General features: G+C 38.7%; 2 protein-coding genes across 9 annotated transcripts in view; one reads left to right on the forward strand and one right to left on the reverse strand.

The window, feature by feature from the left end:
• Nucleotides 1-10314, forward strand: part of GDI2 (GDP dissociation inhibitor 2) — a 45416-nt gene extending 35102 nt beyond the window's left edge. For both annotated transcript variants that reach the window (XM_036342207.1, XM_036342208.1), the window contains exons 7-11: nt 3347-3446; nt 7190-7361; nt 8887-9031; nt 9232-9286; nt 9372-10314. In XM_036342207.1, coding sequence (XP_036198100.1) covers nt 3347-3446; nt 7190-7361; nt 8887-9031; nt 9232-9286; nt 9372-9518 — 619 coding nt within the window. In that variant the 3' untranslated portion in view covers nt 9519-10314. The remainder of the gene's footprint in view (nt 1-3346; nt 3447-7189; nt 7362-8886; nt 9032-9231; nt 9287-9371) is intronic.
• A 2192-nt stretch (nt 10315-12506) lies between these two features.
• The window catches only part of TASOR2 (transcription activation suppressor family member 2), an 88273-nt gene continuing 84442 nt past the window's right edge, over nt 12507-16337 (reverse strand). For 6 of the 7 annotated variants that reach the window (XM_036342168.1, XM_036342206.1, XM_036342203.1 and 3 more), the window contains 2 exons: nt 14260-14441; nt 12507-13690 (listed from right to left, as the gene is read on the reverse strand). In XM_036342168.1, the coding sequence (XP_036198061.1) occupies nt 13575-13690; nt 14260-14441 (298 nt within the window). In that variant the 3' untranslated portion in view covers nt 12507-13574. Of the gene's footprint in view, nt 13691-13811; nt 13894-14259; nt 14442-16337 lie in introns of all 7 variants that reach the window. The other variant, XR_004973069.1, reaches the window with a different exon arrangement.

Consider the following 16337-nt stretch of genomic DNA (forward strand, 5'->3'; position numbering starts at 1 on the left):
GACAATTTCTAGAAAAAGTGCTTGCTGAGATTTTAATTAGGGTGAATTAAATCTGCATAGATCAGGAGGGTAGTAAAGAATAAAGGGGGCGAAATATGGTGATGGGAGATGATTTGACTTTGGGTGTTCACAAGGCAATATACAGATTATGTATCATAAAAATGTACACTTAAAACCTATATGATCTTACTAACCACTATCATCCCAATAAATTTAATAAAAAAAAATCTATAGATCAATTTGGGGGAGAATTATCTTAATAATACTGAGTTTTCCAATGCATGAATTTGCTCTCTTCATATATTTAGGTTTTCTTTGTCTCAGCAGTGTCTTGTAGCTTCATTGTAGAGATCTAGCATTTATTTTTGTTCAAATTTATTCATAAGTGTGGTTATTTTGATGTTGCTGTTAATGAAAGTTTGTTTTCAGAGTTGTTTGCTGCTAATATACAGAAATATAATTGATTTATGTATACTGACCTTATATCTAGTTTTTATAGATTTCTTAGGATTTTCCTTGTACACAGTTATCTCATCTTTGAACAGAGAGATTAGCTTCTTCTTTTACAACCTTTTTGTTCCTCCTTTTCTCCCCCTGCCTTTATGCACTGGCTAGGACTAATAGAAAAATGATGAATAGAAGTTGTGAGAATGGACACCCTTGCTTTATTCCAAGTCTTAAGGGAAATGTTTTCAATATTTTATTATTAAATGTTTTTTTCTAGATGGTTTTATTAGAATAAAAATTTGTGTATTTGTATCTTGCTGAGAGTTTTTATTATGAAGGGGTGTTGACATTGAGTTAATAATGCAGAGTGGGAGGGAGGGGGAGAAAGAGTGAGAAACTTTGATGTGAGAGAGACATAGTGATTGGTTGCTTCCCCAGTGCAACCCAACCAGAGCTGGGGATCGAACCTGCAACCCAGGTTCAGATTACCCTTGACTGGAAATTGAACCCATGATCCTTCAGTGCTTGGGCTGATCCTGTAACCACTGAGCAACACTGATCAGGGCTATCCCTTTAATTTTTTAAAATTTAGTTTGTGTGCGTGTATGCATTTGTGTATGTTAGGTGTCACTACTAGTTTGTGTATATATAGTGTTTTCTTCTTTTAGCTATTTTCAAATATTTTCTTTGGGTTATGGCAGTTTCACTAGGATTTGTCTAGGTGTGGTTTTGCTAAAGTGCTTGAATGTGTAAGTTCATTTTTTATATCAAATTGGTAATTTTTAAATCACTATCCTCTTTAGATATTTCATCCCATATTCTCTTCTCTTCTTCCGAGACACCAATTATTTGTATGTTAAATGCTTGGTGTTATTCCATAGGTCATAGAGGCTCTGCTCATTTAAAAAAAACCCATTTTTATATGTTGATTTTTATTTCTTTAAATATATTTTTATTGATTTTAGAGGAGGGAGGGAGAGATAGAAACATCAGTGATAGAGAATCATTGATCGGCTGCCTACTGTATACCCCTTACTGGGGATGGAGCCTGCAACCTTGGGCATGTACCCTGACCGGGAATTGAACCTTGACCTTCTTCTGGTTCGTAGGGAGAGAGAGAGAGAGAGAGAGTTCATGGGGGGGTGGGGGGGTGGGGGGAGAAACATCAATTTTTTTGTTCCAGCCATATATGCATTCATTGGTTGATTCTTGTATGAGCCTACACTGGGATCGAACAACCTTGGCATATCGAGAGAATGTCAGCTGAGCTACTTGGCCAGCACTGCTCATTTTTTTGTCTATTTTTTTCCCTCTCCTTACTTCATTGGATAATGCCTGTTCATTTGTCCTCAAGTTCACTGACTCTTGTTTCTGTTATTTCCAATAAGCTGATAATCCCATTCAGTGTGTTTTAATTTTTTTTAATATTATACTTTGTAGATCTAGAATTTCTATTTTCAAATACAGTTTTAATTTATCTTGTGAGATGCTGTGTAACTCATTTTGACTCTCCTATATTTATAACATTCTTGAACATGTATCCTTGAATAAGGATGTTTGCAAATTTTCTTGTTTTGTTTTGTTAGTCCTCAACTGAGGATATTTTTTGCAATTGATTTTTAGAGAGAATGAGAGGGAGAGAGAGAGAGGGGAGAGTGAGAGACAGGGAAACATTGATGTGAAAGAGGTTGCCTCCCACACATGCCCAAACTGGGACCAGGGATTGAACCTGCAGCTCAGGTACATGCCCTTCATGAGGAATTGGATCCACAATCCTTTTGTGCACAGGCTGAAACAGTAACCATTGAGCTAACCACTGAGCACACCGATCCAGACATCCTTGATCATATTTCTAATAATTGTCTTTAACCTTCTGCATTTTTTAAACATCAGTAATATGGGTCAGTTTATGTTGATTGCTTATCCTCTTTGGATCACATTTTTTTGTTTGTTATATCTTATAATTTTTAGCATATACTGGACATATTTACTGGTACATTGTAGAGATGCTGGAGTCTTTCTCTGAAGAGTATTAATTTCCAAATTGGCAGATAAGCTCACTTTGAATTTTGGAGTTTTGATTTTATGCCTTTTTAAAGGGGGTCTTTTGTCCTTGGCCGACTTATTAGTCCTGGAACAGTTGGTACTAGGGTTTCCGTGGAAAGCCCAGGGTGTCTGCCAAGCTCCTAATTTAATAAGGCAGTTTCAGACTTCAGACTCGTTTGTCCTTATGACCTACAGCTGTAATCTCTGCTCAAGTCTTTTTGCTTTTCAGCTACTGCTTTTTTGCTGGCTTTATTGGAGTCTGCCTCATGTGGAAGTACTTCTGGAGTTAGCTAAGGATGGAAGAGATTTTACAGATTTGGTGGCTACTGTTTGTAGGATTCCCTCCCAACCCCCAATTTTCATCTCCATTGACAACCCCAAATTCTGTCCTATGTCATCTCATGATGATAAGACCACAGGCTTTTTCTTCTGTTATAGCTATTCCATGTTATAAGGCCTGGGGAGTTCTTTCCCTCAGGGGAAGACTCATCCATATAAACCACATAAATATTTCATCCAGTTGCCTCCTTCCAAGTTTTCCCCCCAGTTTCTGCCTGTGTTTAGTCACTCTCCAGTGCTTCTTGATAGTTTTATTTATATGTAAGAGGATTGGACACATTTAAGCTATTCTTTCATTATTGGTCTGCTTTTTGTTTTTTTTTTTACTTACTATTCATCATTGAATATGATATTTCATTATTTTTTATAATTGATGCTCTAATGACTTTTAAACTAATGCCTTTTGGAAGAAAATTGAGCAGATAAATATTGCTTATAATTAAGATCTAGGAAAGTAGACTTTAGTAGTTGAAACAATTATAAATTACCAATTGTAATTTAATAAATTTTTTAGGCTAAGTGCTATTTATGGAGGTACCTACATGCTGAATAAACCAATTGAAGAAATAATTGTGCAAAATGGAAAAGTGATTGGTGTTAAATCTGAAGGAGAGGTAAAGTAGCATTTACTATTAAAATATACTGTGTTCTTGTAAAGAAAACTTATCTAATAAGTACTTAAATTTGGTATGGACACTTATGCTAGATTTCAGACTACATGGATATCTGATTTCTTATAACAAACTGGTATTCATTATGATTAAGGACTAGTTAATGAGTCTGTGCTTTAAGAAAACAGATCAATACTTTGTTTTGTTGATTGTTGCTTCCTCTTGAGACTATAAAATGTGCATTATGGATGAGTGCTAAGTGGTATATACTATGGGTTGATGCCTGTCTCAAATTTATTTAAGTTTAGCTTTGTTAGTACCACTTATAATTTATTTGTTGAAATTGGGCTTATTAGGCAATACTGTTTTGTTATTATAATTTAATAAATTGTTAAATTTTAACATTTTTTTATATATATACTAGAGGCCCGGTGCACAAAAATTTATGCACTTGGGGGAGTCCTCAGCCTGGCCTGTGCCCTCTCTCAGTCTGGGACCCCTCGGGGGGATGTCTACCTGCTGGCTTAGGTCTGCTCCCCAGGGGATCGGGCCTAAGCTGGCAGTCAGACATCCCTGTGGCAGCCTGGGAGCCCTCGGGGGATGTCCACTCGCCAGAGGGGAGCAGGCCTAAGCTGCAGTCGGACATCCTTAGCGCTGCTGAGGAGGCGGGAGAGGCTCCCACCACCACCACTGTGCTGGCAGCTGTCAGCCTGGCTTGTGACTGAGCAGAGCTCCCCCTGTGGGAGCTCACTGACCACCAGGGGCATCTCCTGCATTGAGCGTCTGCCCCCTGGTGGTCAGTGTGTGTCATAGTGACTAGTCATTCCCAGTGGTTCTGCTGTTAGGGTCAATTTGCATATTACCCTTTTATTATATAGGATAGAGGTCTGGTGCATGGGTGGGGGCTGGCTGGTTTGCCCTGAAGGGTGTCCTGGATCAGGGTGGGGGTCCTGCTGGGGTGCCTGGTCAGCCTGAGTGAGGGGCTGAGGGCCGTTTTCAGGCAGGCCACACCCTCTTCAGGGTGGCAGTCCCCACTGGGGTGCCTGGACAGCCTGGGTGAGGGGCTGATGGCTGTTTGCAGGCTGGCCACAGCCCCTTCAGGGTGGGGGTCCACACTGGGGTGCCTGGCCAGCCTAGGTGAGGGGCTGATGGCTGTTTGCAGGCTGGTCAAGCCCTCCAGCGGGGATCCGCACCCTGTGGGTGTGTGGCCAGCCTGGGTGAGGGGCTATGAGGGCTGTTTTCTGGCTGGCCACACCGCCTTCAGAGTGGGGGTCCCGCTGGGGTGCCTGGCCAGCCTGGGTGAGGGACTGAGGGCTGTATTCAGGCTGGCCACGGCTGCAGGCTGGAAGCAGGTACCTGGGATTTATCTACTCTAATTGAAACTTGTAGCCTTGAGCGGAGCTCAGGGCCGGCAGGGCAGGCGGGAAGCTTGGCTTCTTCCATTGCCGGGGGCAACCCAAGCCTCCTGCTTGCTCCAGCTCTGTGGCCGCCGCCATTTTAGTTGTGTTAATTTGCATATTTGCTCCTGATTGGCTGGTGGGCGTGGCTTGTGGGTGTAGCAGAGGTACAGTCAATTTGCATGTTTCTCTTTTATTAGATTTTTATTGCTTTGAGAGGAAGTAAGTGGGAGAGAAGAGATAGAAGAAACATCAATAATGAGAATCATTGATCGGCTGCCTCCAGCATGCCCATACTGGGGATTGAGCCCACAACCCGGGCATGTGCCCTGGCTGGGAAATGAACCGGGACCTCCTGGTTCATAGGTTGATGCTCAACCACTGAGCCATGCTGGCCTGGCATCAATGTTAATTGTTAACATTTAATTTGGGGTTCATCTGTGGAGCTGGCTAGGTGGAGTTTTGAGTAATTTCTCAAATTTGAATTGAATATAAATCAGTTAATTTAAAAAATACGTATTTTTATTGATTTCAGGAGGGAGAGGGAGAGGGAGAGAGAGAGAGAAACATCAATGGAGAGAATCATTGATGGGCTTGCTTCTTGTATGCTCCCTATTGGGGATAGAGCCCGCAACCTGGGCATGTGCCCTAACTGGGAATTGAAGTGTGACCTCCTAGTTCATCGGTTGATGCTCAACCACTTGAGCCGCACCTGCCTGGCCATAGTTAATCTTGTTGAAGGGCATATTCTGATTCAGTAAATGTTCAGAGGTGGGGCTGCATTTTCTTCCAGGCTCTCAGGTGAGGCAGATGCTATTGGTCTGCAAACCAGATCATTCCACTGCCATGAACTTTCGCCTCTTACAAACTGAAATGCTCAAAAAGGAAACTCAGAAACTAAGTTTTAAAAAATATATATGTATACATACACACACACACAAATATTTTCTTTTTTATTGGTTTCAGAGAGGAATGGAGAGGATAGAGAGATAGAAACATCAGTGCTGAGAGAGAATCGATTGGCTGCCTCCTGCATGCCCCGCACTGGGGATGGGGCTGCAACTGAGGCATGTGCCCTGACCAAGAATTGAATTGGCACCCTCTTTTTTTATTTTTTAAATATATTATATTGATTTTTTACAGAGAGGAAGGGAGAGGGATAGAGAGTTATAAACATCAATGAGAGAGAAACATCAATCAGCTGCCTCCTGCACATCCCCTAGTGGGGATGTGCCCGCAACCAAGATACATGCCCTTGACCGGAATCGAACCTGGGACCCTCCAGTCCGCAGGCTGATGCTCTATCCACTGAGCCAAACCAGTTAGGGCCCGGCAACCTCTTGGTTCCTCTGTCAGCGCTCAACCACTGAGCCATGCTGACTGGGCAAAAAAAAATTTTGGTATTCCTGATGGTATTCCATGGGTTAAGACCATATAAGCAACACTCAGTAGTTGGCCATCTGAACTTTTACTGTTGCAGATCTTTTGTTAACTACCTATGCCTTTTCAGCATAACAGGTGTTTGGGAAATATGGCTAATGTTTTTATTTGCTATCTAAAAGTCCATTTTATTTAAATCTTCACCTGAGGATATGTTTTTATTGTTTTTTTGGGGGGGGGCGGTGGTGGGAGGAAGAAACATTGATCGTTGCCTCCCATAGGGCCCCAACTGGGATTAAACCTTTAGCCTTTTGGTTTATGGGATGATGCTCCAACCAGCCGAGCCACCCAGCCAGGGCTCAAAATCCTTTTTATTGCAGCCCCCTTCCCTCCTCCCATTCTTCCTTGCTTCACACAGCTGCTGCTACTTAGGAAATTTCAAGGCTTTGATATACAAGGGGAAGAAGATGTAATATATATCTTGCAACTTAAGTTTTACTTAAAAAGTCTAGTGTTAAAATATTTTGGTCTGTTTGTAATGCTAGTACTATTTATGGAACATTTTACTAAAGAGTTGTTACTTGGTACTTCTCATATAATGACAACCCCTAATTATACTTTTTCACTTTATTCCAACAACCACCTTTGAGATTGCAAAAAGCCAGGATGTGAACACTGATCTGCCTAGTTCTAAAACTCCTGAACACTGCAACAACTTTCCTAATATTTGAATAGGATTTAGAATTAATGAATTTGTTCCAGGAAAATTTGTAGAGATTGTTGTCAGAGCTAGTTTTTTTTTTTTTTTTTGGCAGAGCTAGTTTTAATAGTTATCTTATAGTTCAATTAATTTCTGCAGTTAATGTGAGAACAGTAAGAGATTATATTCAAGAGACAATGGCATCAGTATACTGTCTAAAAACATCATGGACACCAAATATTGTAACATCTTTAAATGTTTTGTTACAGATTGCTCGTTGTAAGCAGCTCATCTGTGACCCTAGCTATGTAAAAGATCGGGTAGAAAAAGTGGGTCAGGTGATTCGTGTTATCTGTATTCTCAGTCACCCCATCAAGAACACCAATGATGCCAACTCCTGCCAGATCATTATTCCACAGAACCAGGTCAATCGGAAGTCAGGTAAGTTTTGGAGATCAGCCAGATGTTTGTAGAATTTTAGTAGACAAAATTTACTTTGTATTTTATCCAAAGTTCCCAATTTTATTTGCTCTATTATAGTGAAAAAGCCTTAGCTTTTTAACACATGGGAAACAAAATATGATGGATCCCTTTTAGTTGAGATCCTAAATCATCACATTAAATGGACAAATTAAATTAGCCTAGGAGTCCTGCCTCAGGTTTGTATTCACTGCTTTGGACCTCCGATTCCTCATCTGTGGAATTCAGAGGCTGAACTAAGATGAGTTCCGTTTCTCCAGTTCCAACATTACGTGCCTGTAAAGGCTTAGCTTATTAGTGACCTGACACCGCTATTTTGAGATGATGATAATGGTGCTTCTCTGTCATTATTTATAAACTTATTAGTCTCTAAGATCAGGATTTCTAAAATTGTAATTCCTGATTTATTTGCTTTAACCAGATTTCATCTACTACCTCTTCCTGAAGTCCTAAATCTTTTATCAAAAATTCAACTAAAAGAAGTTTTTTGGCTTTGAAAAAGACAATTAAAAGCTATCTGTATTTAATTTTTCTGTATAGGAATCCCAATAACAGAAGATTTATTACTAGAACAAAGGGAGTTGTACTCAAGTAATTTTTAAAGGGTTCCCAAGCAGATCCCTGGGTTGGTGAAAGTAAAAGGGAGCCCAGTAATTGTTTTCTGTTTTTGAAATTAATGTAGTTACTTAGTGGTATACAGACAACTAGACCTATGGAATTATATGAGTTTATTATGCCAACTCAAGAATAGCTTTTGCTGATTTGTAATTTTATAGTAAATATGTGAGAAGTCAATATAGAAGGTCCCCACTTAACAATGGTTTGACTTAACGATTTATCAAGTTGGTGCAAAAGTGATTAACTATACAACCATTATTTTTTCTTTTCAGCACAGTATTGAATAAATTGATATACTCAACACTATTACAAAATAGACTGTGTTAGATGATTTTGACCAATTATAGGCTAAAGTAACTCTTTTGAGCACATTTAAGGTGTGCTCAGCTAAGCTATGATGTTTGGTAGGTTAGGTGTATTAAATGCATTTTGACTTCCGGTATTTATGATGGGCTTATCAGGATATAACCCCTCTGTAAGTTGAGGAGCATCTGTACTTAATGAAACCTTTCTTAGCCATTCAAAACCTTTTGCAATGCAATGTTTAGAGAGGCAGAAGACCTCAGAGCAGTTAATATGGTTTGCCAGGTTTCCACAGTTAGCTGGGACAATGCTGGGAAGAGAAATTTCATTTTCAAGTGCAGTAGTTCACTGCCTCATAAATCCTTGATCTCCAAAAGGCCAGAAAGTTGCTGAATATTGGCATATTCTGTGTATGACCGTTACCTCCATATACATAGAACTTAAGCTTAGAAGCTATTCCAAGTAATTTTAATTCACACCTCGAAATACGGGTGAGACTGAGTGTACACATCCGATGCCCACGTTTTACAAACCTTGGCAGTGAGCTGGCATTACTTGTTTCCAGATATCTATGTCTGCATGATCTCCTCTGCACACAACGTGGCAGCACAAGGGAAGTACATTGCCATAGTCAGTACAACTGTGGAGACCAAGGAACCCGAGAAAGAGATCAGACCAGCTTTGGAGCTCTTGGAACCAATTGAACAGAAGTAAGTGACGTGATTATTTATATCAGCTAAAATCCTAGATTAATTTTGGATTTTGCTCCCTGGTGGGGCAAACCCAATGAGAAGAAAGCAAGCAACCATCATCCCCACCGATCTCATCCTTTGGGTTTTGAATTTCAAGCAAAGCAGTGAATGGGTGTGGGGTCAGCTCACCTGCTCACTTAATTCTTTTTCTCTTTCAGATTCGTCAGCATCAGTGACCTGCTTGTACCAAAAGATTTGGGAACAGAAAGCCAGGTGAGTGTGGTGATCTGAAAAGGGTATTATCACGTTTTATTGGGAGATTTCCTTAGTTTCAAGTCTTTCTAATTTTTATTTTCAGATCTTTATTTCCCGTACATATGATGCTACAACTCACTTTGAGACAACCTGTGATGATATTAAAGACATCTATAAGAGGATGACAGGATCAGAGTTTGACTTTGAGGAAATGAAGCGCAAGAAAAATGACATCTATGGGGAAGACTAACAGCAGTACATGTTATCATCTAATTAGGACAGACTTAAAATTGGCAAATAATGCATATTGTATGAAATCAGTATTGTAAGGCCTGCTTTTATAATCCAAACTGAGAGATTGCAGAGCACTGCACCAGTAAATATTCCTCCCCTTTCTAATATCATGTATTAACTTGTATTCATGGAGTGGCTGTTGAGAATTGGCAGGTGACCATATTCTGTACTGTTTAACCAATGCTGGCTTTTTTTTTCTAGTGAAGGATAAGTTTTAAAAAAACATTGTGATACTGATACAAAGATCTTGATACAGTATTTGTATCTTTTAATCAGTGTAACCTTTACAGTTATGTGCTTCTGCTGCTCAAGAGCTGGATCAATTTGCGTGCCATCTGTCCTTAATATTAAGGAGATTTGAAATCAAATATTCCATAATTTGGGAAAGCATACCGAAGTTTTCACTATAGATTTACATTTTGGCCCTGTCAAGTATTATGATAGTGTCTATGTAGCCTCACCACAGGTTTGGTTTATGTGGGCTTAAAATTCTGAACTCCAGACTTCAAGAGTCATTTTGGGGGATACCTGTGTGTGTGTTTTAATCTAATTGATGAGAGCAAAGGAGATAGAAAACTATCATAAAGCAGGTAAATGTAGAAGCTTCTATCATATCCCAGGTGTGGCCTTTTCAACGGACCAAGCTGCAATGCAGTATTGATTTGACAGAGCCTCTCCTTCAATGATGTCTGCCTCAAAATGGCTCCAAATGATTTCTGTACTGCAAAATAAAGCCAGACTCTGGAAACCAAGTCCCTCTCGATTGGTCTGTTTGTGCCCTGATGTTTAAGAGCTATAAGTATTGTGCTGGCCATGATGCAGTTGTTTATTCCCTCGGTAGAGCTGAAACTGATGCTAGGAGAGATGCTGGCGTGGAACTGTGCTCAGTTACTGACAGCATGTGACGCTTCAAACTTGGATGGATAGAGAATCAAGTCTGGCTTCATTGTGAGTAAACCCTAAATTATACTCTTGACTCAGTTTAACTGTGAAACTCTTGATATTCTTTTTTTCTTTTTCTTTTTTTGGTTAATCCTCACCCAAGGATGTTTTTCTGTTGATGTTTAAGAGAGAGTGGAAGGGAGGGGGGGAGAGAAGGAAGGAGAAACATTGATGGGAGAGAGATACATTGATTGGTTGCCTCCCGAATTTGTCCCAATCAGGACCAGGGATGGGGTCTGCAACCACTATATGTATCCTTGACTGGAATCGAATCTGGGGCCATTTAGTCTGAGGGCCTACGCTCTAACCACTGAGCAACTGGCTAGGGCTTAGATATTCTTAGTAGTGGTTAACAAGTACTCTTTTTTTATTCAAATGCAAGTTACTGCCTTTGATAATTCTGCTTATAGGTAGCATTTGTAAGAGAACAAGTTAATTATCAGGTAGATAGGTGCTTTAAAAGATTTTCATGTAATGCCATACTGGTTTGGCTCAGTGGATAGAGCGTCGGCCTGCGGACTGAAAGGTCCCAGGTTCGATTCCGGTCAAGGGCATGTACCTTGGTTGCAGGCATATCCCCAGTGGGGGGTGTGCAGGAGGCAGCTGGTCGATGTGTCTCTCTCATCGATGTTTCTGACTCTCTATCCCTCTCCCTTCCTCTCTGTAAAAAATCAATAAAATATATTTAAAAAAAAAAAAAGATTTTCAGGTAATGTAAATTGTAGTTAGAAATTGTTTTTAACTGGGACCTCCTCACTCTCTTAGCATTATACAGTAATAGCTACCAGACGAATGAAGACATCTTAACTGCATTCTTACAGGCTGAATTTGATTCTTACAGTTATGTCTAAAGGACATTATTAGGACATATGACTAATCTGTTGAAGTAATTCGGATAATAATTTAGATTATTATTCAGATTATCTGATTTACATTAGCTCAGTTTCTAAATCTCACACTACTTGTTTTGGCCAGATACTTCTTTGTTATGGGGGACTGTCCTGTGCATTGTATGATGTTTAACAGCACCTCTGACATCACTCCTAGATGCCAGGAGCACCTCCCTAGCCCGAGAACCAAAAATGTCTCCAGATGTTATAACATATCCTGGGGGACAAAATCGACAAGTTGAGAACCACTACTTTATGTCAGGGGTGGGGAACCTTTTTTCTGCCAAGAGCCAAAAGGATATTTCTAACATTATTCTCAGACCATACAAAATTATCAACTTAAAAATTAGCCTGCTATATATAGTCAAACATGCAAAATGTACGAACTGGTTAGTATTAAATAGAAAGCAAAGATATCAGGACTTTATGTCCCAGGCCAATGGGGTCCAAAAATGATGAAGGCACAGTTTCTGTAAGAGCCTATAGTCCAGGTTAGACCCGTTGTTCTGTGACTTGGTTAAGTTAAAATAAAGAAATGGTGGTATGGGACTGATGGCCTTGGGGTTGGATGTTGGAAGGCTTTTCAGTAAGGGGAGATGAACATTTGAGGTACAACTTGAAAGATGACTATGTTGGACAGATAGCACCTGACAGGTGGTAGTAGTAGGTGCTCAATAAATGTTTCCTTTTCCTTAGTAATTTCAAATCAACTTAGTGTTATGATCCTCTTATTAGAATCTTATCCCTGAGGTAAAAAATGGGTTTCTAAGCAAAAGCTAGTGTCAAATAATTAAAACTTATAAATAGTGAGATTGGCACTTTTGTTTGGGTAAGAAGTATACAAAGTAGATGAATGGCTTTTGAAAGAAGTTTCTGTATAGTTCTAACAGCCCCGCCCTTTTTTTTTCTGTAGCTTGCAGCTCAGTGCACAAGACCTTGGGAGGGGAAAACACTGGGCGGGTCTGCTGGGACTAAACTGACAGATGAGGACCAAAACGATACAAGTGATAGTATTCCTCTGGAACCCAGTCATTCTTGCTTAAGTGGCTTAAAAAGTGATACAACTCTCCTGACAAACTCCAATTTTTGCTATGAAGTCCTTGCAGAAACAATTGACTTTTTAGTTGTCTTTATTAGAAAAATGAAACAAATTAGTTATAAAAACTTGTGTTCCAAATAGATGTTAAGTGTCTTACAAATGTTTTTTGCTTGGTTTTCATGTTTACAGATTTTATTTATTTCTAACATCATAAATAAGTGATTATTCTCAGAGTTGATTTTGTAAGTGCACTATTTACAAAATAAGTAGAAGATGACAGTTTATAAATTTGTACCATTTTGGAAAAAAGGTTAACTTTATGTAGTGTTTGAATAATAGCAAATGAAACACTTAAGAGATTATAGTCTTTACAAGGGTAGTAAAAACTTCTAAAACAGACTAATATGCATTTCTTAAGTGTTGCTGACATTAACATGCAAAAATAAAGCTATTGGTTAAAATAGACTAATTTTTGCTACAACTGAGTAGACATGTTTATAAAATTATTTTTAACTAAATTCAATTAATAGCTTTAAATTAGTTAATTTAAAACAAAATATTTAACACTGCAACCCAAAGTGAATGTGTCATTGTAAATGAAGCCATTTAAACAAAATGTAAAAAAATGAAAGGAATTTTCCGCTAAGTTGTAGAACATTGATTTGTTTCAATTATGAGAAGGGAAGACTTTTTAATAGGTGTCTTAAAGTTTTTTAAAGAAAAGGGAAAATACTAATTTGTTGTTGGCATCACTGATGTCTAGGCAAGTTACAATTGAATAACCTGGTTAAATAAAATTGATAATTTCATCTTTAAAACAAAATAACCAACAACTATTTTATAAATAGTATGCTACCTAATGGGAAAATTTCTATGCATTGTAAAGGTTACATCATATGTCTCCGTGATCAGGATGCACTGCAGGTGAAAATGCACATCACACAGAAAATGGGTAATTGGGTTGGTTATTTCATTAGTGGATACTTTAGAATTTCATCCCTAAATAGAGTTATTTTTAATTTACAGCATAACACATAAGGTAAAGAACAGAGTTTTTGAACAACTGTTTGCCTCCTAGACACAAACGTCAGTATCTTCCCTCAATTCCAGCTGACATGGGAGAGTTGCAGGAGAAGTGTTCTTACCAATAGCTACTCCTAAATGGAGCTGCTACTTTTTGTATATTTTCAATAAAGTTATTTACATCTGTAACAAGGATGCCACTATTTTCAAAGACTTCTCTGGAGACAGGCTTCTCTGTAAAAAGAAAAATATCCTTTTTTGGTAAAAAATGCATTAATGTACTTTCTAAAAAGTATCATTGACATATTATATTAGTTCCAGGTGTGTATAACAGTTATTCAACATTTAAATGTACCTTTTTAAAAGTAGCAGAACCCCCTTTGTTTAAGAAAACTTGTGTGAAACTTCCTAATGTGGGAGGAAAAAGGAGTCTGGTTCTAGTGAAGGAAGAAAAAAAAAAAAAGTTTGAAGGGGGTGGGAAGAGTGCTGGGAAACCACTGATAAATGACAAAAGAGTCATTCCTTAATTTTTAAATGTTTGGTGAAGATTCACATGAAACATTAAAAATTAGGGGATTAAGTATAAAATTAAGTAAGGAGATGATGAAACTTAAAAGAAAGAAACTGTTTGAGGACTATTAAATAGACAGTACCCCTCACCCAGCCATTATCAGGCTGACAACTGATCTTGGATCTCTATCCATTTATCTTATGGCATTCAATGACTCCTAGAGTTGACCCATTTGGGCATTAACTGATTGATGATATAAAACTGAGGCAGTACTAAGTCTGTATGACTTTACCTGTTAGGAAGACAGCAAACCTGGCATGGATATGCTGAATTTGCAGGTTTAGGAGACATTTTAAATGTTCTGCTTTTGTTGATGACCGAGAGTCACACTGGTGATAATGAAGCAATTCAATGATATCTGCACTCTGGTAGGATTTCAATATTAAGTTCTTCTTATGTGCAATTGAATCCACTCTGGAAAATACATAGAAATGTTAAATTCAGATTCAGTGTAAGTTTCTTTTTTACTGTATCTTAATTTTGTTTTATTCCCAAATCTTCTCTTGCCTTCACTATACTTACATTCTTAGTTTAACTACTTCCCATAAAACCAACTGAGATCCTTTGTCCCTGTTCTTTTCCACCATACACTTGCCTTCCTAGAAGTCATTGTCTTGATGTGCTCTTCAAAACATTACAGGTGCACTATCTTTGCAAATACAGATTAAAAGAAAAAATAGTGCCCTAACCGGTTTGGCTCAGTGGGTAGAGCATCAGCCTGTGGACTCAAGGGTCCCAGGTTTGATTCCGGTCAAGGGCATGTACCTTGGTTGCGGGCACATCCCCAGTGGGGAATGTGCAGGAGGCAGCTGATGGATGTTTCTCTCTTATCGATGTTTCTAACTCTCTATTCCTCTCCCTTCCTCTCTATAAAAAACCCCAATAAAATATTAAAAAAAGAAAAAATAGCATTCTGATTCCAAGCCGAAGGGACATCTACACATTTATCTACCACCACTTCCAAAAATGTCGCCAGGCAAGCTTCATATGAATTTCTAGTGGACCTCTTAATGCATTCTTTATAGCAGTTATTCCTAAAGTGGGCGCTACCGCCCCCTGGTGGGCGCTGCAGCCATCCGGGGAGGCGGTGATGGCCACAGGTGCATTTGTTTTAACTTTTTTTTGTATTACCTTTCTATTCTGAGTTCAATAAATAGTTTCATAATTTCAAACTTCAATGTTTCTTATTTACACCTTTCTTTACTATATTTTACGAAAAAGGTAGAAACATTAATACATATATCTTTGTTTAATTGCTATTAAAATTTTAAAAAAATTAATTTCCAGGGGGCGCTGAGTAATATTTTTTCTGGAAAGGGGGCGGTAGGCAAAATAAGTTTGGGAACCACTGCTTTATAGCAATGGTTCCAAATCTGTAAGTTTCTTCAAAACCCCTGCTTTAAACTTCTGATTAAAACAATGTAGCAGCCAGATTTTCCTTAGTTTCTCACCTTTTAAATCATCTTACTAGCTTTTTTCTTACTCTTTTAGAGGAAAATGTTTAACTTTTAAACATCACTACCTCTGCTCTTGATTCCATCTCTCCAGTCAGTCTTTTCTATCACATTCTCCTTCCTGTTTGCTGGAGAAAACCAAACCATACGTATCCCACCACTGAAGCGACAAGTACTGTTCACATCACAATGGTGAATTTCCTTCCAGACTTATATGTCAATTTACAATTGGTATCATACTGTACCTAGTTTTAAGATACCAACTTTTCTGTTATATTCCTTATTGTTATAAACAGAAACTCTTTGTATGTTTCTATTTACTGTGTTAAGTTTTGTGTGACATTATTTTGCAAATATTAAAAAATCAGACCCTGGCAGGTATGACTTAGTGTTAAGAGGGTTGGCTAAGCACAGAACGGCCTCGGGTTCCATTCCCAGTCAAATACGTGGGCTGTTTGATCCCTGGGCCTGGTTGAGGCGTGTGCAGGAGGCAACCAATTGATGTGTCTCTCTCCTTACAACCCCCTCCCCTCCCTTCTAATCTCTCAAAAAATCAGTGGAAAAATTAGGTAACAAAATTAGCCTAGAGATGGAGTTGAGGCTGGTTTTGTAGTTATTGGTAACCATCAATGGCTATAAACCCCTTTGTGGTTTTTAAAAGCTAGGGTTTTCTTTTTGTTTTAGTTATAGATATACTCCCCCAACGTTGAAAGAATCTGATAGGTTTTCTGATGAGCTCTGTTTATGCCAGGTAAGTACAATTTGAAGAGCATGTTACTGTTTTGGCTAACTCTCTGTGAATGCATGGTCACAGCCTGGGATCCTGTTAACTCTTGGTTGTCCTCCTGTCCTAGTG

This window comes from Myotis myotis, unplaced genomic scaffold, assembly GCF_014108235.1.
Source record: "Myotis myotis isolate mMyoMyo1 unplaced genomic scaffold, mMyoMyo1.p scaffold_m19_p_1, whole genome shotgun sequence".
Taxonomy (NCBI): Eukaryota; Metazoa; Chordata; class Mammalia; order Chiroptera; family Vespertilionidae; genus Myotis; species Myotis myotis.